At 37.5% G+C, this 22,324-nt stretch overlaps 1 protein-coding gene across 1 annotated transcript in view; it reads left to right on the top strand.

The window, feature by feature from the left end:
- The window catches only part of TMEM245 (transmembrane protein 245), an 83,935-nt gene that overhangs the window by 10,727 nt on the left and 50,884 nt on the right, over window positions 1-22,324 (top strand). Inside the window, exons 3-7 of the mRNA XM_069476651.1 lie at window positions 1,435-1,536; window positions 12,050-12,166; window positions 14,525-14,743; window positions 17,479-17,648; window positions 18,810-18,833. Coding sequence (XP_069332752.1) covers window positions 1,435-1,536; window positions 12,050-12,166; window positions 14,525-14,743; window positions 17,479-17,648; window positions 18,810-18,833 — 632 coding nt within the window. The remainder of the gene's footprint in view (window positions 1-1,434; window positions 1,537-12,049; window positions 12,167-14,524; window positions 14,744-17,478; window positions 17,649-18,809; window positions 18,834-22,324) is intronic.

Raw genomic sequence — 22,324 nt, 5'->3', positions numbered from 1 at the left:
TGTTGTAGGTTGCATTTAAAATTTTAAAAAGTAATCTTTAGAAAATGTTATGCTTTAATCTTTCATTAATTGTTAATGAAATGATATGCTTTAAAAGGTATCTTTTAATTATATTAATGCGTGTTCATTTTCAAAAAGGTCCTTTAAAAGTTAATATGTCTTAAAAAGTAGAGCACACTTGGACTCTCATGGTCATTTCTGAGTGTCATACTTAGGTAAAGTGCAGATAAGCAGTCAAGGTTTATAAGAGGTGCTCAAAATCACGTTTGAGAACCAGTTAAAGGAACTAGAGAAGATGTTTACTTAGGATAAGAGGAGGGAATGGGCCCTCTAGGGGTGGAGAGGAGATGAAGGCAAGGAGGACATAAAATGCGAAAGCCTGTTTCTAATGTTTGAAGGGCTGTCCTTTGAAAGAGTGGTTTAAACAGATCTCTGTAATCATGAGGGAGAGGAGGTGTCAGAGTAGTGAGTAGCTTCAGAGAGACAAATCTCTGCTCAGTGTAAGGATGATCCATGTCAGAGCTGCTTGGAGTAAGGAGTTCCCTGTTATGATTGGCTGCTAGCATGTTGCTGAGTGATTTTTCAGCATGGTACATGTAGTTAAGACTCTCCAAGTCTAAGTCAATGGAAGCATTAAGTTCTAATTTAAAAACAAAATTCAGTAACCCAGAGCAGTAGATAGCCTATTCAAAGTAGTTTGTAGAGCTACTTATAAAAAATAAAAAACTGTTATGCCCCTGCATAGAGTCTGATGTCAAAGGATTGTTCTCTAGCTTTGTCTAGTTGGAATGCTAGATTTTATCTGCAAGATCCCCTGCTGGGTCATATGACTCATTTCGAGTTTGGCAAAGGCAGAGGAGGGAGGCAGGCAGGTATGTCTGTGAGTCTCTAGATGGACTCAGGGAAATGCTGGTGGTTATGCGTAAGGACCCGCTCCTTGGTGACTTGTTAACACTTCTGCACTATATACTGAGGAGGAGACATTGAAGCTTTTGCCGTGCTCTTTTGGGCCATTCTGTCCTTTCTTGAGAGAGTTCACACCCAGTGATATTTTTGGGAAATCAAGTCAGGCTTCATGACTTTAGGATCTATGCCCGATTCTGGTTATTCTGGGGTCAAATAGTTGGTTTGAGTTTGGGATGGTCTTAACTCCTGGATATGAGCTAGAACTGCCTCCATTCCTCAGACGATATGAGCACTTTAAAGGTAGGCTGCCACATACCGACCCATTGGAGCAGGGGTGAACTTCCTGTGAGAAACCCTGAATTGAAGTTTAATCTATCTCAGGCTTTTTAAAAAAATTTTTTCCCTGTGAAATAATTGTGTAATTAACATATATATCAGATTGTTCTGTCAGTCTACAAAACTCAGTGATTTAAAAACATGTACTAGGTTTTTATTTTGCTAAACATGTTAATTCTTAATAATTTGCAGCATCCCTTGCTGGCTCATGGAGAATTCCAGTATTCCTGGTTATTGTTTTCTTGATGTCTGTGGGCACCCTCTATGAAAAACAGAATGGAAAAGAATCTTCTGGTAAGAAATAGGGCATTCTATTAATATTACTTTTTGAAGTATTTTGGAGATTAGCTTTATAAAAAATGCTGTGATGAAACAGCTTTGAATCTATTTTAAAACCTGTGGTGGTTTCTGAACAGAAACTAAATTTGTTTAAAATATTTTAGGTTGTTAGACCATGCTGTTTTTTGTATTTTTTTAATTGAGGTATAATTCATATAACATAAAATTAACCATTTTAAAGTGACATCTAGTACACTCACAGTGTTGTACAACCATTACCTCTGTTTAGTTGTAAGACATTTTCATCACTCCCAAAGGAAACCCTGTGTATGTATCAACACTTCATTCCTTCTTATGGCTGAATAATATTCCATTGTAAGAATATACCACATTTTGTTTATCTGATCATCAGTTGATGGATGTTTGGGTTATTTGCACCTTTTGACTATTGTGAATAGTGCTGCTATGAATATTCATGTACAAGTATTTGTTTAAATACCCGTTTTCAATTCTTTTGGATATTTACCTAGGAGTGGAATTACTGGGTGGCTCATCTGGTAATTCTGCGTTTAACATTTTGAGGAACTGCCAGACTGTTTGTCACAGCAGCTATACCATTTTACATTCCTACCAGCTATGTAGGAAGATTTCATTTTCCCTGTATCCTTGCCAACACCTGTTGTTTTCCATTTTTTGTTAATGGCCAATCTAGTGGGCATAAAGTGGTATCTTGTTGTGGTTTTGATTTGCATTTCCCTAGCAACTGATGGTGTTGAGCATCATTTCATGTCCTTATTGGCCATTTGTTTATTAAAAGGATTTGTTCTGTAAACTTTGGATTCAGTCAAAAGGCCATACTCAAGGATCCAGAAAGCCATATGTGGCCTTGAGACTGCAGGTTCCCCACCCCTTTGCATGTGGATATGCAGTTCCCTCAGCACCATTTGTTGAAGAGACTTTCCTTTTTCCATTGAATGATCTTGGCACCCTTGTCAAAAATCAATTGGCCATAGATATATGGGTTTATTTCTGGACTTTCTATTCTATTCTACTGATCTGTATGCCTATCCTTAGGCCATATACCACATTGTTTTGATTGCTGTAGTTTATAGTTAAGTTTTGAAATTGAGAAGTGTGAGTTTTCCAACTTTTATCTTTTTCAGGATTGTTTTGACTATTTGGGGTCCCTTGCATTTCCACGTGAATTTTACAATCAGCTTTTTTATTTTTCCAAAAAAGGCTATTGGGATTTTGATAGGGATTCCATTGACTCTATAGATCACTTTGGGGTGTATTGCCATCTTTATAATATAAACCCCCTCCCCCACCCCAAAAGTTTCTTTTTCATGAGCATGGGATGCATTTCCATTTATTTAGTTGCTCTTTAATTTCCTTCAGCAGTGTTTTGTACTTTTTAGTGTATAAGTCTTATACCTCGCTGATTTAATTTGTTCTTTACTCTTTTTAATGCTATTGTAAATGGAATTGTTTTATTAATTTTCTTTTTGGGTGGTTTATTGCTAGCGTATAGAAATACAACTGATATTTTTGTGTGTTGATCTTGTATCCTGCTGGATTTGTTTATTAGCTTCAATAGTTTTTTGGTGGATTCATTAGGATTTTGTACATAAAAGGTCATGTCATCTGCAGCAGAGATAGTTTTTTACTTCTCTGTGATTTGGATGCCTATAGTTTATTTTTCTTGCCTGATTGCTCTGGCTGGAACTTCCAGTACAATGTTGAATACACCATGCACTTTTAAAGATTTTTGATATAGCCTGGCTGCAGGTGGCCTATATGGAGAAATAGTTTGCTAAAGGTACAGGTTGATGAGTTGTAAGTGGGGAGGGTGTAAAGATACAGCAGGGGTCTTCAGGTTATCAGGCTGGATCTTCCAGTTACCCAGCCGAGTGGAAGCAGCTGTTGCTAGAGAGGTAAATCTGAACACACAGCTTGTACAGTGCCCAGTGCTTTGCTCCTTTCTTCTTTCTGATGGCTGTACATACACTAAAAGAAAAAATTACTAATTGCAGTAGGTTTTTAAAAGAAAAAACTTAGGTTGGGCATGGTGGTTCATGCCTATGATCCTAACAGTTTGGCAGGCTGAGGTGGGAGGATTGCTTGAGGTCAGGAGTTCAAGACCAGCCTGAGCAAGAATGAGACCCCTGTCTCTACAAAAAATAGAAAAATTAGCTGTGTGTGGTGGTGCATTGCCTGTAGTCCCAGCTACTTGGGAGGCTGAAGCAGGAGGATCGCTTGAGCCCTGGAGGTTGCAGTGAGCTATGATAATGCCACAGCATTCTAGCCGGGGTGAGGGACAAGACCCTACCTCAAAAAAACAAAACCAAACAAAACAAAAAACCAAAGCCCAGAAAAGAAATAATTTCTCAAATAATATCAGTTTTTTTTACAGTAAAGTTAGGAAATACAGAGAGAAAAAAGGAAGAAACTAAAAATCACTCAAAATCGCACATGCCCACAAGTTATACCAAAATATTAACTAATGGTTTTTATGCCTTTAGACTTTTTAAAACACAAACTGGCTCATAGTGCATATTCTCTTTTATAACCCACATTTTAAACTTATGTCATGAGCACCTTTCTATGTCAACGTATGTACCTCTACAATATTTTTAACATCTTCATTTTACTCTAATCATGAGGCTATTGTGGCACTCTGGTGTATTTTGTACGGCTACCTTATAAAAGTTTTTTTAAAAAATTAAATTGCTTTTTATTTGGTAAATGAGTAATGTCTGACTATTGTGAGCTATCTCTTTATTCATAGATATGTTTAGAATTTCAAAATACTTGAAACAAACCTTAATTACATATCTGACAGTAGAAAATTGAGAAGATTTTATTTATATTTTGCTAAGTTTTCTTTGTTCAGCCTGTCTTCCTGGTCATAATCTGTTCGAGTCTGTGGTTATGTATCAGACCAGTGGAAGTAAATTTCCTGTTTTGGCAACTGCTATAGAAAGCTTGGTGGTTTCCACTTATTTCTCTTGTTAGCTTTATCTCTTTTTTTTTTTTTCCTTTCCCCTAATGGTAAGTGATTCAGACAGCTCTGCTTACCCTTTACCAACCTCACCCCAGGATGGTTTTCTCTTTTGACTTTTTGTGAAGGACTAAGTAAGTACCTTATTACAAGTATATGAATAATGCAGGTCTAAACCCGGAGTTTCGGTTGGGTTTCCTCTAAGGTGTACATTCTAGTCATCTGGTGATGACAGCCTAGAAAACTGTGAGGACAAGAATTCTAAGGCCAAGTTTTGAGCATGGGGAAAAAGAAGGCCATGGTCGAGTATCAGCTGTAAATTCAGAATAGTGCTGTGTTGATATGCAAGCTAGATTACTGATATTTGTATTCCACACTATTACAAGGAAGGAAATCACAGGGACACAGAATAAATGTTGAAAGCAGATTTGGAAATGTTGGTTTTTTTCCCTTGTTGTTTCATTTCCTATTCAACCTGCTTCAGAATAGGTTATTCTTGATCTAGAAGCCTTTTCTGGACTTCTAGTCTTAATAATCCTCATCCTAAAATAAGTCTTTTAAATGTTTTTTCTAAATTTCTGAATTTTGTTTTCCTCTTGCCCCTAGAACCTTGTTTCTTTTTTTAAGAGTCAACTCAAACCATCTGGTTCATAGTGGGACATGCCTTCTCTTATATTTACTCAGTTTCCTCCTGTAGATGTCACTATGATGAAAGTTAGGTACAGGCATGCTTCAGTATACTACCCTGGCAATGTATGTGTTGATTCCTTCTCTGTCATTTCCACTGTCCTGGTGTAGGCCTTGCTCTTGTATTCCAGTCACTTGTGTGAGTATCCTTCTCTGTGTCTTCTGAGCTTTGAATCTTTTGTGCTGTAGAAGCTTTTATGATCTGTCGTTCACTAGACTCACAGAATAAGTCATAAGACTTATTCTTGATTTCATAAGAATTCAAAGCATGAGTTTGTTTGGTTCTAGACCTAGAAAACTCTTCTTGGAGATCATTGCTGAATATGTTTCAGCAGTTTCTTCTGAACCCAGGGGACTTACTCAGTGGTTTTCTCTTAGACCTGGGGAGCTCTGACATGGTATTTCCTGGAAGCTCAAGATAACGTAGGGGAAAAAATGTTTAAGTGCCTATCATGGGCCAAGAACACGTAAGTGCTTTTACGTGTGCTATCTTTTTAAATCCACAAACAAACAAAACAAAACCCAAACAAATAAAACTTTGTAAAATAGATGGTATCTCCATTTTGCAGATGAAGACATTTGATTCCAGAGGTTAACTGGCTTGACCACGGTCACATTTGTGACTGGTGGAGCTAAGATTTAAACCTAGGTCCTTGACGTAAGTCCAATGTTCTTTCCCTTCATCAGGCTCTTTGGAAAAGCACCAGTCATCCTGAAAAAGTATTGACTACTGATCCCTCTAACAGCTGTAGCTGTCAGCTCCTTCAGTTTTCCGTGTTGGCCCCCTTGACTTAACACAACTACAGGACCTAGCTTGTCTGCCCCCTAGATCCCAGAAATCTCACTCAGTAGAAACCTGGTGTTGTGGTCCATTTTGTGCTTCTGTAACAGAATACCACAGACTGGGTAATTTATAATAAATAGAAATTTATTGGCTCACAGTTCTGGAGGCTTGGAAGTCCGATAGCAAGGTGTTGGCATCTGGTGAGGGCCTTCTTGCTGTGTCATCACACAGTGGAAGGTGAGAGAGAGCAAGAAGGGCCTGAGCTTACCCTTTTATAAATGGCATTAATTTCACCAGTGAGGGCAGAACCGTCATGGCCTAATCACCTCTTAAACGTCCTACCTGTTAATATTGTGACAATGACAATTAAATTTCAACATGAGTTTTGGTGAGGACAAACATTCAGACCATAGCACCTGAAATCTAGCTTAGGTATGTTCTCTTGTCCTGTAAGAAAAAAAGAACACTAGAGTTATTGTTATCTTCTGAGGGTGAAGCCCTGTTAGACTCTGTAAACATGGTATTAATATCTTAAATTTTTTAGCAATCTAGTGAGATTGATACTATGCTTATTTTACAGATGAAGAAACTCAGGTTCAGAGAGGTATTTTCTCTGAGTATGAGAAATTTCTTTTAAAATTAGGGAAACAAGCATCAGACTTATTTTTAAGTTGGAAAATAACCTGAGAAGTACCAGCAAGTACAGCTGAATCCTGTTCCTCCTGATATTGGTAATTGTTTATAAATGACCATAAATATCTTTGCAGGGAAGACCTGGTAGTTGCCTTTGTTGTTTTGAGAGAGCATGCAATACGAATGAACAAGTTTGGTCCAGTTAAGCCCAAACTGGAAATAGAAAAGGAGCAAACTAAATCTTTTACTGCTCGTCTTCCACTCTCCAATTCTGATACTGTTGGTTAAACAGGCCTAGAGAAACTTCTTCCCTATCCAGGCTTTTGTGAAGTGATACTAGAAGCCAACAAGAGGGAGATGCATTTTCCACGTTACTAGTGGAAACAGAAGCCTTCTTCAAAGGGAGCTTTGCAAGCTGGGGAGGTTTTACTTGGTATGTAGTGTCTCCTTCCAGTAAGCATATTTGGTTGTATTTCTGGCAACTGCTGCTGTCCCTGTGTAAAAGAATGAAGTAGATCAAGAAGTATCTCCTTATTTAGACTGGTTTCAAAATATATTTACCTATGATTATTTAAAAAGTTAGTCAGCTCATTGTTGAGTTAGTGGTATGAACAGATATCATCTGACCTTGTGATCCGTTTCTTATGTGCCAGACTCTGAGTTTCTGTCCCCTGGTGCTAGGCTGCTAATGTCAGTGACCTGCTTGTGTGGACTTAGTAGATCCCTTGTTGTTTGGGCCTCCACTTAATACTGGCCCTGGTCTTGGGTATCTTTTTTGATACTTGAAACCTTGGATGCTCTTTCCTTTCTTTTTTAGTACTTGAGTCCCAAGGTTATGTGCCCTTGTTTATATGCCTATCTTTAGCTGTGGCTTTTTATCTAATACCAGGACTTTGCCAGGATTCCCAGTCCTGGCATTCTTTTATTCAGTTTGTCATCTCCCTGCCTGGACTCTTGAGGTTTTTGAAGTGCTGAATTGAAGAATATCCCAAAGACAGAAGTCATTAAAAAGCATATCTGTTTGATAAGAGCAGTTGCCAAATCTTGTATCTATAGTTTTCAAATGCTCTTTGTTGATTTTCTCTGTGTGTTGTTCCTTTCATGCTTTTGTGAAGTTTAAGGCACTCTAGAAATTTGCTGAATCATTTATGTATTAACTAGAATGATGCTGCATAGTTTTTGTCCATGCAGCTAAGATTTATTGAATATCTACTACACATTTTAGGGACATCAGCAAGTTGGAGAGTTAGTTTTTACCCCACAATTTTGAAGACTCAATTTATTGGTTTTAGCTTTTTCTCAAGTCTTTCAGTGCCTACTCTCTATGTAAGATATTTTTCTTAGCTCTGTGGGGAGATCTAAAAATGTCTACTAAGGGGGATATGATTTAGGGAAATGGTTGTAACACAAAGTCGAAAGGGCATGAGAGGTACAGAGAAATACTATAGCAGTGTTAGTGGCTTGTGCTTATAGTTTATACTATCGAAGCTCATAGATTGATATAGAGGATTGATGTAGCTAACATTTAAGTGCTTCCTATATACCTAAGCATTTTTTTGTATGTATTGTTTCACTTTATTCTCACATGAGATAGAATTTATATAAGCTTCATTTTAAACATGAAAAGACAGGCATCTAGATGTTAAGTAACTTGCCCATGGTCATCCAAGAAGTAAGGAATGGACCTGGGATTTGGACCTGGGCAGTCTTCCTTCTTCATTTGTGCTTCCGGTCACTGAATTGTGCCTGGTAAAATGAGACCTTCCATTCTCGGGTCCTTCTTTGTCTGCATACTTGTTCCTCTCTACTCTTCTCATTGTTCCCTCTGTTCTGGCCTCATTGAACTTAGAGTTCTTTGAAGAAGACACTCTGCTTTTTCTTGCCTTTGTGTCTTTACATCTGCTTTTTTGTCTTCCTGGAACACTTTTCTACCCCTACCTTCTAAGACACCAGTGTCTTTGGACGTTCCTCCCCAGGATAGACTTCTGTTTTCTTTATCTGGCTAACTTTTTAAATGGATTTAAAGGATGGCATCTTATAACATTTTTGTCAGATAGTTCCTTGGGAAACCCTTCCCAGATTTCTAAGCATGGATTTGGTTTCTATCTGTGCTCCCCAAACATTCTATGCTTGCTTTTATATTAGCTCTTAACATACTGAAATATAGCTGGTTAAGTTTTAGACTGAACTTGAGGACAGGGTCTTAGTCTCTTGTCTCAGTGTGTAGCCTAGTCACCTATTTGGCAAACGAATGCTTAGTAGGCATTTAGAAATGTAAGTTAAAATGCAGCTGAACTGAAAGTCCATATTTGAGGAGCTGTGCAATGGTCTTGTTATTATGGAGTTATTTAAAAACTCTCAAGGGACTTAACTTCACAGTGTCTCAAAGGTGAGTCACCACTTAATTAAATTGTGAAGAGGTCAGTTTAGTAATTCAGGGCCTCCTGCTTAGTTTTTAATCTTATATAAGAAAGAAGACTTTATTTATTTATTCATTCATTTATTCATAACATCCTAGTGTTGAATATTGAAGGTTTTTTCTTTCCCCTTTTCTGCTGTGCCAGGCTATTAGGTGTACCCAAACTTTGCTTTTGAGTGGGGCCTAAGAGTTTTCTCCTGGGCTTGCTTCTGTGAAGCTAAGTGCTATCCGGTCTCCAAAATAAATAAATAAATAAATAAATGTCCGTGATCTTCATCCTGTTCCTCTACATGTTATCTATCTATTCATAATCTGGAAACTTGGATGCCTTCTTCTCTTTGTTTCCATTTGTCAGTACATCACCAAGTGTGGTCTAGTGTGACTCCTCTGTGTCTCTTAAATCCAGCCACTTTTCTCCATCTCCCCTGTTACTGCAGTAGACCATGCTGTCGTGTCTTGCCTGTAGTACTGCAGTTACTTATGTCCTTGTACTCACTCTTGGTCCCCTTTAGTCTGATCTCCAGACAAACAAGAGTGATCTTTTCATGTCTCAAAACTGATCATTTATTTGCACAGCAGGGAAGGGTGAGAGGCAGGTGAATGTGGTTATAAAAGGTCTACATGAGGGATCCTTGCGGTGATGAAACTTCTGTATCTTGTATCTGTGCCCATTTCCTGATACTGTACTACAATTTTGCAAATGTTACCATTGGAGGAAACTGGGTTAAGGGTACACAGAATTATTTCTTACAACTGCATATGAATCTGCATTTATCTTAATAAAATTTGAGTTAAAAAAAGATTACTATCCTATTTAAAACTCTTCAGTGCTTTTCTATTCCTTTTAGGATAAAGACTGAAGTCCTTAATATGGTCGTCTGTGACCTGCATCGAGCGGCTTGCCTTTCCAGCCTTGTTTATTCGATGCCAGTTTCTTACTAGCTGTCTGTGTTCCAGACACACTGACCTTCTTTCACTATCTTTTAAAGTGCTGAGTTCTTCACGCAGTCTGCCTTCTCGCTTCCTTCTGCCCAGCATGTTATTTTTTACATTCCTTTGGTTAATTCCTTCTCATTCTTGATATATCAACTCCATTTTCATTTCTCAGGAGAAGCCTTTCCTGATCTTCAGAGTAAGTTAGATTTCTTCTGTTAGTAGCTCATAAAATACTCAGGGTTTTTCCTTTATAGGTATCATAATTTGTATACATACATTTATTTATGTAGTTGTTTAATTCATATGTGTCTTTTTCATTAGACTCCATGGGGCAGGGTCAGTATCTTTGTCCCCAGCACACAGTGCAGTGAGTACAGTGCAGTGAGTAAGTGAGTACATACAAGACACTGTCTTTCTCAGCCCTTGCTTTCTTACTGGCATCTCACAAGCACTTTAGATACATAGGCCAGGAGAATAAGGTCCTGACCCAGGTATCTAACTTAGGCTTTCTTCCCAGACCATGAGTTTGAATTTCTCCTATATTGAGAGATACGCTGAAGATACCATATCTAAAGATAAACTTTTTTCAGGTGACAGGGGCATTATTAGAGGAGGGATAGGGTATAATTGAGCAAGGCGAGTGCTCTTGATCCTGATGGCTGAATTTACCAAAGAGCCGCTTCAGGCTCTGGCTTGCTTCTTTCTGGGAGATGGCCAGCCTTTCATTTGTTGGGTATGTGGAGTTAATTTGGAGTAGAATTTCATTGGCTTTCTGAAGTGTCATGGCTCTTTTCACTGGCTTAGCAGAATTCTATGTTGTCACACTGAGTATTGGCCTACCAAAAGTCAGGTCTCAACATATGAGTGTGAATGTATGATTTGGAATGGCTAGTGTTCTTAGTTGTGGACAAGAGAATCCACTCTGGCTGGTTTAAATAGTAAGAGTTATTGGTTAGCATTTAGAATTTTTGCGTAAGCCAGGCAACTAAGCTTGGATCTGACCACAGGCAGAAGCAATGCAATCAGGAGAAATGCTCAGTGACACCAAAGGACTGTTTGGGCAGAAGGCCTTGGCTGCTGCCACCTACCTTGAAGTTACAGTCAGACAACAGAACCTGTGGAGCTTCTGTTATGTTGCTGCAGAAAAACCATATGCCTGTGTGACTGTTTGACATGAGAGCTGTGTGGCTTCCAAATTACAGCGTGTTACTTAATCTTCGAAGTCGTGCACAGTCTTTCTATTAATACTTGGCAGAAACTGCATCCCATGTAGTACCTTAGCTGCAAGGGAGTCCAAGAAATACAGTCTTTAACTATCTGTTCTAGTGTGCAAGAAAGTGTGCTAGAACTTGGTGTTGTGTGAGCTGGTCTGCCTTTTGTGCTATCGCAGGTTAAAGGCTGACCTTTCCAGACAGACCTCATTTGCCAGTAAATGTTTTATTTGAATCTAGCACAAATGATCAAGCTTGGTACTACATATTAAGAACTTAACATGGAAACATGTAAGATGATAGTCATTATGTTCCTTTAGATTTTCAAGTGGTGGATTTTGCCTTTGTCGAATTGTGTACTTTATAGATCTCTCTGGCTTTGCATAATACCTGTACATTTATATGTTCAAGCATACATTTACATGTTCATTTGTGGAATACTATTTTTTAGAGCACCAAGTGTGGGCTGTCCCATACTGCGCTAGGACCTAGTAATACAAAGTAGCCTCCCTGTGATCAGACAGACTTGGCGTGGTGGTGTTTTTCAATAGAAGTGTTCATTAAAACCAACTTGTAAAGTTAAAAAATGTAAATGTACACCCCAGATTTATATATGCAATATCTGCCATACCCACCAACATGAAGGTCCCAAATGAGGCTTCATTTTAAGCAAACTTTCCTGTTGACTCTTAAGCATTCTTCCTTGGCAAAGAACCACGAGGTCCAGTGGGTCAGTAATAACCAATTTGTATTATCACTGTTGAAAACTTTGGACTATGTTTCAATTTACAAGAGTTATTTCCTGCTTTGTTCATTTGCTTTAAAAAGTTTTAAAAAAATGCACACTTATTTTACAGGGGCAGAGTTACCAGGGCAAGTTATTTCCATGGCAGCTTCTACTCTAGCAAACCTGGCCATCTCTATCACAGGGTATGAATCAAGCAGTGAAGACCAGCCCTCGACTCAGCCTGCAGGTGACTGATGGTACAATGACATTCAAGGTTATTCTGGAAAATGAATATAAATAGAATATAGAATTGAGAAGGCCACTGGCATCACAGAATGCTATTTACTCTTGTCCTTCATTTTTCTCTCTGACTCCTATTTTTATACCTTTTTCTCTCTCATGTTTGTTCTCAGATATTACTTTTTTTATATTTAATTATTTACCTTCTTAAGCTTCTTATCTTGGTTCTTCATTCTTTCCTTTTCTTTTAATGCCCATCTTGTTTTCTTTTGTTGTTTTTTCCTCACTTTCCTTTCATATTGTTTTCCTTTTCTCAGTCCCCATTCATCTTTCTCACATCTCCCCAACTTTATGCTTTCCTTATCTTGGTTTCTTATTTTCCATTTCTTTCTTCCACACCTGTCAGTTCTCCTCTATTGTTTTATTTTGCTCTATCCATGTTGCTTTTTCTTTTGTTCTCTTTCTCCAACTCTTTATTTGGAGTGGGGGGGCTTCTATTTTCCATCTTCCAGCCATCCATTTCTCTGGCATTCTTCCTCTAAAAGTTTGATTTGCATACCTCATGATTGTTAATATATTGACCATTTCCTCTAAAACAGACCCCTCTGGTGGTTTTGGACTCATCGTTCCGTGTGGCCTGTTTTCTGGAGTTGCAGGCTCCTGGGGGGTTCCGCTGGTAGATTTATACCAGCGCTAGAGTTGTGCTGCACTCTCACAGGGCTCAGGAATGTAAAAGGCCGTTTTGGTCTGTGCTGAGAGGCCCGTTAGGACCAGAGGTATTTGGAGTTGGGGAATATTTATAGTGAGTTCTTCTTGAAGAACCAACTTTAGAAATGTCTAGAAGGAAAGGATCAGCTAAGAGAAAGGCATTTGGAGTAGTAGGAACACTTTTCTTGCATACTGAATCATGTTTCCAAAGTGGAGAGAGGATGTTTTGGTTATGGACTTATCATTATCCTTCCAAATATCTGTCACACCCACCAACATGATGTTTCCAAATTAGAAAGTGAGAGAGCAAAGTCAAACGAAAGCATGATATGACTAGCTTGGGCTTTAGTCTTAAACCTTAGGGTAGAATATTAGTTCTAGTGAGGTAAGCTGACTTACTAGGTAATCTCAGTAGTAAAAATTTACTTACAGCTGAACATTTAACATTGAAAACATTAAGGAAGTTATAATAGCTCGGTGGGCTACTATGTGGTTGCTTATGAAAATTATAAAATAACAGGGAAGTCATTCATTGAACAGATATTTAGTGAGCACCTATTATATGTCAGATACTATTCATGTGTTAGCAATTCAATGGAGACAGGCAAGGTCTTAGCTCCGATGGAGCTGACATTCAACTGAAAGGGAGAAAATGAGAATGGGTAAGTAGAACATGATAAAGGGTAAGTAGAAAATAGGAAAGAGTAAGTAGGACATGATACAACTATGTGTTAAAACCATGAGACAAATAGGAGATTGGGATCATGGGTGTTCTTGTGTTTTCTGTTTTTTCTTGATGTTATGAAATATGGCATATTTTTGTAGTTTTTTATAATGGAAGTCAAAATGTAAGTTTTAGGATCTTCCATCATTACGGTGCATATAGTGTAATATTACTGCAAGAGTTTTATGGGTTCTGATGTATGTGCTATGTCTTATTAAAACTAGGAAATAGAAATAGTAGATCCCTATTGTAAAATGTAACACAGTAGTTGCATTGTTAGGAAACAGTGCCTTATATGAAATAATCCAATATGGTTTCTTTTATTTGAAAATTCCTCATCCCAGCAGTCTGTCGTTGTTTGTTTTATATCTCATTCAGAGAAGCCCTGGATTCTTATAAGAGCAGATGATTTCATTTTAGGTGAAATGACACTGAAAAGCCTTATTGTGTCAGAAATATATATAAATTCTAAAGTTATACTAAAAAGGTAGAATTTTTAAATATAGAAATTCTAGTATATGTTAGTGTTTGTTGCTTTATATGATTTGAATAATTTTTATGGGATGATTATAATTCTCAACTACTTTGTCATGTATTTTGTTTTAATGACATGTATATGCTAGTTATAAAAATCTTGTACACTGTAAAATATAAAAAGCAAACCATTGTCTGTCTCCTAACCCTACTCCCCAACAAACTTAATCTCTCTAGATTCAAACAGTGTCAGCATTGTAATCTCCGTGTGGTTTTCAGTGCATGTGCAAGCACGTATACAAATCCTTTTGTCTTTTTTAACCTGATATAATCATATCATACATGCTATCAGAGTACATTTTGAAGCCTTAAAGTAGAGTAGTCTGACAAATTGCTCTGCATTACTGTTTCCTCATGTGGACTAATATTGTGTGTGGTTTTTTCCCTTTCCCTCTTCAGAAACCACAGACAGGGGAGAACCCCCTCCAACATTGTCCTCCTCTTCTTCAGCCTCCTCCCCATCACCCACTTTGGGCAGAAAAAGGCCTGAAGTCGGAACGTTTCTTAGAAAGAAGAAAACTAGTGATATCTACTTCGTGTCTCTCGTTTGGGCCATCGTCTTTGTCCAGATCTGGCTGAACCTGTGGATTGTGCAGTTGCTGCCAGTGCCTGTTGCAGGTCATTATCTGGTTAATTACGATCTTGTCTCATCTTTGAAGACTTTTTTTCTTATTTTGCTGTCATATTTTAATATTTGAGATGTTTCTATATTTATCAATAGAGCAGTCTTTTATTTGCATTTAAATAATGAACAAACATAATTTTTGGAATTTATTACTTTAATACTTCTTTAATATTTTACCTTTTTTTTTTTTTTTTTTTTTTTGAGGCAGAATCTTGTGTCACCCCGGCTAAAGTGCAGTGGGGTCATCATAGCTCACTGCAGCCTCAAACTCCTGGGTTCCAAGCGATCCTCCTGCCTTAGCCTACTTGAGTGACTGGCTCTACAGGTGCACACCACCACACCTGGCTAATATTTTCTGTTTTTGGTAGAGATCGGGGTCTTGCTGTTGCTCAACCTGGTCTTGAACTCCTGAGCTCAAGCATTCCTCCTGCCTCAGCCTCCCAGAGTGCTAGGATTATAGGCATGAGCCACTGTGCCCTGCCAGTATTTTACTTCTAAGCTCAAAAATGTATTTAGCCTCTTATGATTTGATGTGGTATTTGACATTTATAGCTCCACATAGGGATTTGACTGTTCAGTCATCCATAATTTTGTGGACAAGAGTAGTGTTAACAACCATCTGGGCTTTGGGGTTTATGATTGAATTTTTAGAGTTGCTCTTAGGGAAGCACATTTTAAATTGCCTCTTTAATTCAAAGGAAGTGTATTCTTTGAGAAATAAACGTATGCAAAATCTTGGGTTTTCTTTGGGCAGAAAAACTGAATTACATGTATGTATATTATATGTGTTATGTCAAAATGGATCATATGGTTTTCCATAAATCATTAAATCAGGTCTTTATACCTTGGTACCGTGGTAATTTAAGGCCCAACTCTTGTTGTTTTGATTCTCTCTAAAGCTTTCTTCTAAGATTGGAAAGAGTAAGAAAGAGTTATTTCTGACTCAGGTGCACTGTAGAAGCATTTTTTGATACTTTCTTGATTATTTGGGCTTTCTCCTTACTATAATCATATTCTGTGCCAAATTTATTAACGCCACAGTGGATGCTCTGGATTCTGCCATCCAGGTACCTCCTAAATTTGGTTCTCATTTCTTGTGTCAAGGTTTTACACTATTGATTAAAGCATAATCTCATTTTTGGAAACCTGTTCTCTACTCTGGTCTAAAATCTAAACTTATTGGCCCATTTACCTTCTAGATCATTAGTTTTCACCATTTATTTGTTTCATTAAATTGGGTAGTTAATTAGACAGTTAATGATTATTTAAACATTTCTTATGACTAGAGCATGGTATAGTGCCTGTCCTCAGAGAACATACAGTGTAAATGGTTGAAGTTTGTATCTGCTTCGTGTGTCCTCAAGTAACTTTTGTAAGGCAGTTGGAACAGGATACGGTTGTAATTAAGCAAGTCACAGAGTACTTACCATGGCCATGCTCTCTGTGAAGGAATTCATAGACATGCTAGTGAACTATAGTTTAAATTGCTCTTCTAGATCGTTCTGTACTTTTTTTGTTTTGCCAAGTGATTTCTTTATGCTGGCAAATCACATGTCAGGTGCTGTTGCAACCCCTCTTTCCCTAAAGTTTGTTAGCAGTAGTTACATTTCTTATATGTTAACCACCTGATTATCATAGGAATTTGACATGGCCTTGGGAGAGGAGGTTGTGAACAGGGTGGCCTCCAAAAGCTTTTCTATAGCCCATAATTACCGTAGACTTATTCTGCAAACCGTAAGAGCTTTTCTAGGGCCTTTCTAGGGATTTGAAAATGTTAATGAAGGAATTGTTGAACTGATGTGTAACACTGAGCTTATGGTTCAAAATAGTAAACTGTGAACTTTTAGGATATAAGGGCAAGGCTCAGAACCCAGACCCCTTGAGTTAAGGAAGTTACAGTGGTTGGGATCAATTATTCTGGGTCCAAACTTCAAGGCAAGCCACACAGATCAGTAACATTTCCTTCTGTTCCTATCACCTTCTTGGTTGGCCTTTAATAGGGTGCTTAACCCCTGCTTCAAGGGCCACTGCACTGCTCAACTCCAGGGGGAGACATTCCTTTTATGGTCTGTGAATGGTCCCCACTGAAGCTGTGCAGTGCACAGGCTTGGGCCATTTGTAGCAGCCTTGCTTATGCTCAGCTTGCTTCTCTACTGAACGCTGACATCTGTTCAGATGTCCAGAGCAGCATCAAATGGGGAAATAGGAACAAAAGTGAAAACGTTACCCTGCAGTGGTATAAAATTGTGATGTGTGTGGAATACTTTATACTTTTCTAGTCACTAAATAACAAACATCCAAGGAAAAGAGAAAAATTTGGCAAAAGCAGCTATAAAAGCCAAGGGGATTAGGAAATGTCAGGGTTCATATCCTTTACTCAGGAGGGGGGACGGTGTGACGGGCCAAGATTGTAGTCACTGAAATCTTTATGATAAGAGTATCTTATGTTTATATGGGCTGTAAAATAATCCCTGACTCCTTCAGGGATTCCAACTTCATGAGAAGATAATATACGGACAGGCGGGGATTGTGTGAAAAGTTATTTGGCCCAGTTCTATCTGTTTGGTATACCTTGAGCTCCCCCTCCCCCTTTTTTTTAAGCACCGATCTTTATGTTAATACTGGCTTTGATGTTTTAGAAAGGTCATGTGAAATTAAGGAACCTTTTCATGTTATGACTTTCTAATCTCTCTTTTGTTTATATATGTATTTTTTATCTTCTTTATAGTCTGGATACTCAAAAAACTCATCATTCACTTTGGAGTTGTGGACTTCCTGGAGAAACGCTACCGCGTGTGGTGGGGGGTAATGGAGAGCTTCCTGAAGGAGCGGCAGAGTGCTCTCGCACCTTGGCCAATTGTCGGGCTTGGAAAATTCTTGTTAAAAGTTGATAGCAAGGTATTGAATTTTAAGAGCTTGGGCTGTCTTGATGGAGTTTGTATGTTTCATGGTTTGGTGTTTGTATTGTAACTGTTAACACATTTAATATCTAATTCTATGATAAAATTCTGAAGTTTAGAATTTATGGTTTACGTAAGGATAGGGTGGATAACTTATGTAACTGTTTATTTTCTCTTAAAAATGGGAGAAAAGGATCTTATGGAACACCTAATTCAACTCCCTCATTTTATCAGGACCAAATTGAAATACAGAGAGGTTAAGTGACTTGCCTAAAATTATATAACAAAGTAGTGGCTCCAGTTTAGTGAATATTTTTGGAGTAACTCCAATGTGTCAGAGACTGTGCTGGGAAAAACAGATGAATCACGGAAATTCAGATAGAAGCTGACAGCAATTCATAAAAATTCTGAGGTGGTATTCAGATTCAGAAGCTTAGTGGTTAAAGAGCATGGCCTCTGAGTCTATACTCTGGTTTCTTAGTTCTGCTACTTACTTGCCATGTGACCTTGGACAAGTTTCTTAACCTTTCTGTGCCTTGGTTTCTTTATCAACAAAATGGGCATAATACCACCTACCTCATAGAATAGTCACGAGGGCTAAATGAGTTAATATCTGTAAAATCTCTAGATCAGTACACAATAAGCTCTATATAAGTGTTAGCTGTTGTTATAATTTGGGTTGGAAAGGTGTGTCCAGGATACAGTGGTAGTATTGAGCAAGAAATGACTGTTGATAAGGCGGCGGGAAGGGGAAGATTTTGCAGAGGAAACGATGCAGGAGCAAATTTTGAAGCACGAGCAGTTGATTAGGCAGACACGGCGAGAAGAGCAGGGAGACGGAGCAAGGCAGAGGCACAGAGGTTCTAAGCCTACAAGCATTCAGGTTATTTTATGTATTTTTATTGGTTGGATTCCCCACAAAGCTGTGGTTATCATTTCAATCATTGTATATCTTAAAGGAATACTACATTCTCTTGATTTTAAAACCTGGTTGATGTGTTACAGTTTTTTCCCCCTAGTTTTTCCTTTGTCTGGAACAATTTCCTTCTCATGCTCTTAGTGACTTTTCCTTTCTTTTCTTTTCATACTGTTATTGCATTCTCTAATGATATTCCACTGTTCTTATCTTCTCTTTCTCACCTTACCCCCTATCCTCAAGCTCTGGCACTGGCTAAATAAGAAGGTAAATGAATACCTGAATGTTGGTTTTTACTATTGAATTCTGTAACACTCCCCCGTATCACTTTCTCACTCTGTTTCTGTCCATATGTCAAACAAAGTTTTTGTTTTCAAACCTCTAATTATAAGCTATGGAAGGTCGTGAAGCATTAATTCTGTCACAATATAATTTGCTAAAAACTCAGCAAAGGCAGTTTAGGCTATGGATGCTATCTGCTTGCTCAAGTTATGTAAGAAATTCTGTGTGGTAGACCTGTTGTCCCTTGTAAGTGATTTCCATTCCTTTTCAGCTCTATAACATTCAGCCAGGTACTCTAGTCTCCTTTGATGTGTGAAAACATACCAGGCAATAGTTAGTGTAAAGGCAAGAGAGCTCTTTATTTGCTACTTTTTCTATAAATGACACTGGAATTTTTTAAAAAGCCAAATCTGTGAAATATTTGTATGATTCCCTTGGCTGGTAATTTTATATATTGTCTTTTCTTGTAATTAGGATTAGAGAATTCCATTTTTAACTTAAAACAAATTGTAGTCATGGCCTATGACATCTAATTTTGTGTGTTTCCCAAGGTATGAGGTTGTGTCTTTGGTAAATGTTTCACATGATTGGCACAAATTACAATAGGTATGCTTTTAATAACTTCAATAAAGGCTAATATAATATAGATATATTAGGAATGTTGTACCTTTGACATATAGCCCACATATAGTGTCTTTAAATTAATTTCAGTGAATCCCTAGGACTGATAGCAAGAGATGACATCATTTATATGTATTGTGTTTAAATATAAGACTCTAAAAAGTTTTCAGTGGAAAAATTATAGCAGGCCTTAAGAAAAATGTACTTCTCGAGAGGTCAAAATGAGACTTTTGAACATAAAGATTAGGATTTCATTTTTTTCTCTTGAAATGGAAGAAAGGGGAGATTTATGACAATGTCTAAAGTTTTAAATTTTGGATTAAGAACCCTAACATGCATGGTTCTATATAGTTCCATTTCCTATAAAACTAGTTATGGGTAAATGAGTTCAATCCTTGACAAATGATGTGTAAACATAAGTCTCATTTTCTTTTTATTTATTTAATTTTAGAGATGGGGTCTCACTTTGTCACCCAGGCTGGAATGCAGTGGTGCAACCATAGCTTGCTTCAGCCTCAAACTCCTGGGCTTAAGGGATCCTCTCACCTCAGCCTCCTGAGTAGCTGGATGTAGAGGCACAAGCCATCACACCCAACACTTTTTCTTATTTTGATCAAAGCTGGTGGTTTTGTGTGTTTCCAAAATTTGTGTATATTGAAATTAAATTGTCTTCAAGAGATGGGAGAAAGGAGAGTTAAATTCATTAGGTTCAATTTGATTTAACCTTTAGTGGACTGAGTTAGATTACCTAATTTATGAGCCTAATTCCTAGCCAAATAGTGGAATTAGTTTTAAAACATTTCTAGGAGATCAAGTAACTTTTTTTCTTTTTCTTTGATGTTCTGTGCAGCATAGATAAACATTGCTGTAACGTTCGAGTGAGTCCTTGAAATTCTGAGTGTGTGTGTTCCAGGAAAGCACATAAATAAGTTGAGGGCTTATTTTATTACATTACATCTAAGGTCAGAAAATTGCAGCATTGAATAATTTTTGCAGGTAAAAAGTTTAAGTGAAGTGAATTAGGAAACCAAGAAAAGAAGAGAGGGTGAGAAAGCACGTATCTTATGGTTAAATGAAATGTAGCCTCTCTATTTCTTACAGCTTAGTTGTTTTATTTCTTAGTAGTGATTATTTGCACCAAAACTCAACTAGAATTTGGTTAAAAAACAAAGCAAAACATACTCGGGAGGCTGAGGCAGGCAGATTGTTTGAGCCCAAGAGTTTGAAGTAGCAGTGAGCTGGGACTCCACTGCACTCCAGCCCAGGCAACAGAGCAAGACCCTGTCTCAAAAAACTCACAGAAAAACCCTAAAGCAAAACAAAAACCTATAGGCCCAGAATAATGAAACCGAAGAGAAACTCAGTAGTGGAATGATACTTCATTTTTTAATTTTAGTTTTAGAGACAAGGTCTCTGTCAACCAAGGCTGGAGTACGTGGAATGATCATAGCTCTCTGTAACCGTGAACTCCTGGGCTCAAGCAATTCTCCTGCCTCAGCCTTCCATAGCTTGGACTACAGTTGCCCTCCACCATGCCTGGCTAATGTTTTTATTTTTTGTAGAGATAGAGTCTTGCTAAGTTGCCCAGGCTGGTCTTGAACTCCTGGTCTCAAGCAATCCTCCCGACTCAGTCTCCCAAAGTGCTGGCATTACAGACATGAGCCACTGTGCCTGTCCTACATTTCTATTTAGATGACTCAGTGTGAATTTTTTCCAACCCTTGGGTATATGGCTTATGATAGGAGAATTTTACCTTAGCTTAAAAAGACAGTTTGATTTTATAATGTCGGTTGTACATGATATACTTCTGAATAGTCTATGTTTTCCATGTTAAAAATACTCAGATATAAAGTCAGAGATCCATACTTTCTAAATAGAACATCATTTACATTTAAAGATACACTCCAGGATATGCTTTTTCTAAAAAAAAAAAAAAAGAAAAGGCTCCTATGTTATTTTCAGAAATTATAATTTGTTGATACAAATCTGGTCTTAATTATGAAATCTTATTTATGTCTACTTATTCAAACATATTGTAATCTAATGCTTACCACATGCTGTGTACTGTTAGATTTTGGAGATATAAAGAGAAACGATACAATGTTAGCCCTGTCCTTGGGAAGCTGTCTCAAGAACTAGGTATTCAGTTGTTTCCTGATTGTGAAGCTTTTCAGCTTCATTGATTTTAGAATTTACCTTCAAAATATGACATCTGACCTTCCATATCTTAGAAACTTCTTTCTTTTTTTAATCTCTACGTTGTCTTTGATGCTTTGGTTGCATGCAACTGAAAATTAACTCTTCTGTTTGAAGCTGTTACTGTCAAGATTAATAATTAACTTTTTATCTTTGAGTTCATGATAACATTGATCTTTTAGTGACAGTGTCCTTCATGAAAGATAGATAAGACTGGGCACAAGCTTAGAAGCCTTGAGTAGAAAATGTTTTAGAAGTCATGTTTTTAACCAACATTGTTTACTTTTGAATGTTTAATTCACTGTTTGGAGACAATGATTCAGACTTAAATTAAGAATAATTTATTTAGCAATGCTGTAGCTCGTGTTGGGATTGAGGGGTGCAAGGCATTAATCTAAGTAAATGTAGTTTTGAAATGTTAGATGGTAGCTTTGCATGACACAAATTTTGGAAATCTGTCAGAATTATATATTCTGAAAACAAATTCCTTAAAATGAAGGATTATTTGTGATTGTGAAAGATGAGGAAAGTTATAGCCAAGATAGAATGTCAAATATCATTTAGGGATAGTGGAATTTTAATTATTGATTAAGGAGCAGTTACTACATTGATTATTTTTAATTTATATCATGTAATTTTAATTATGTCATAAGGCTTAT

Source organism: Eulemur rufifrons, chromosome 7, assembly GCF_041146395.1.
Source record: "Eulemur rufifrons isolate Redbay chromosome 7, OSU_ERuf_1, whole genome shotgun sequence".
Lineage (NCBI taxonomy): Eukaryota > Metazoa > Chordata > Mammalia > Primates > Lemuridae > Eulemur > Eulemur rufifrons.
Note: the sequence above shows the minus strand (reverse complement) of the source record. Positions and strands in the feature narration are given on the sequence as shown.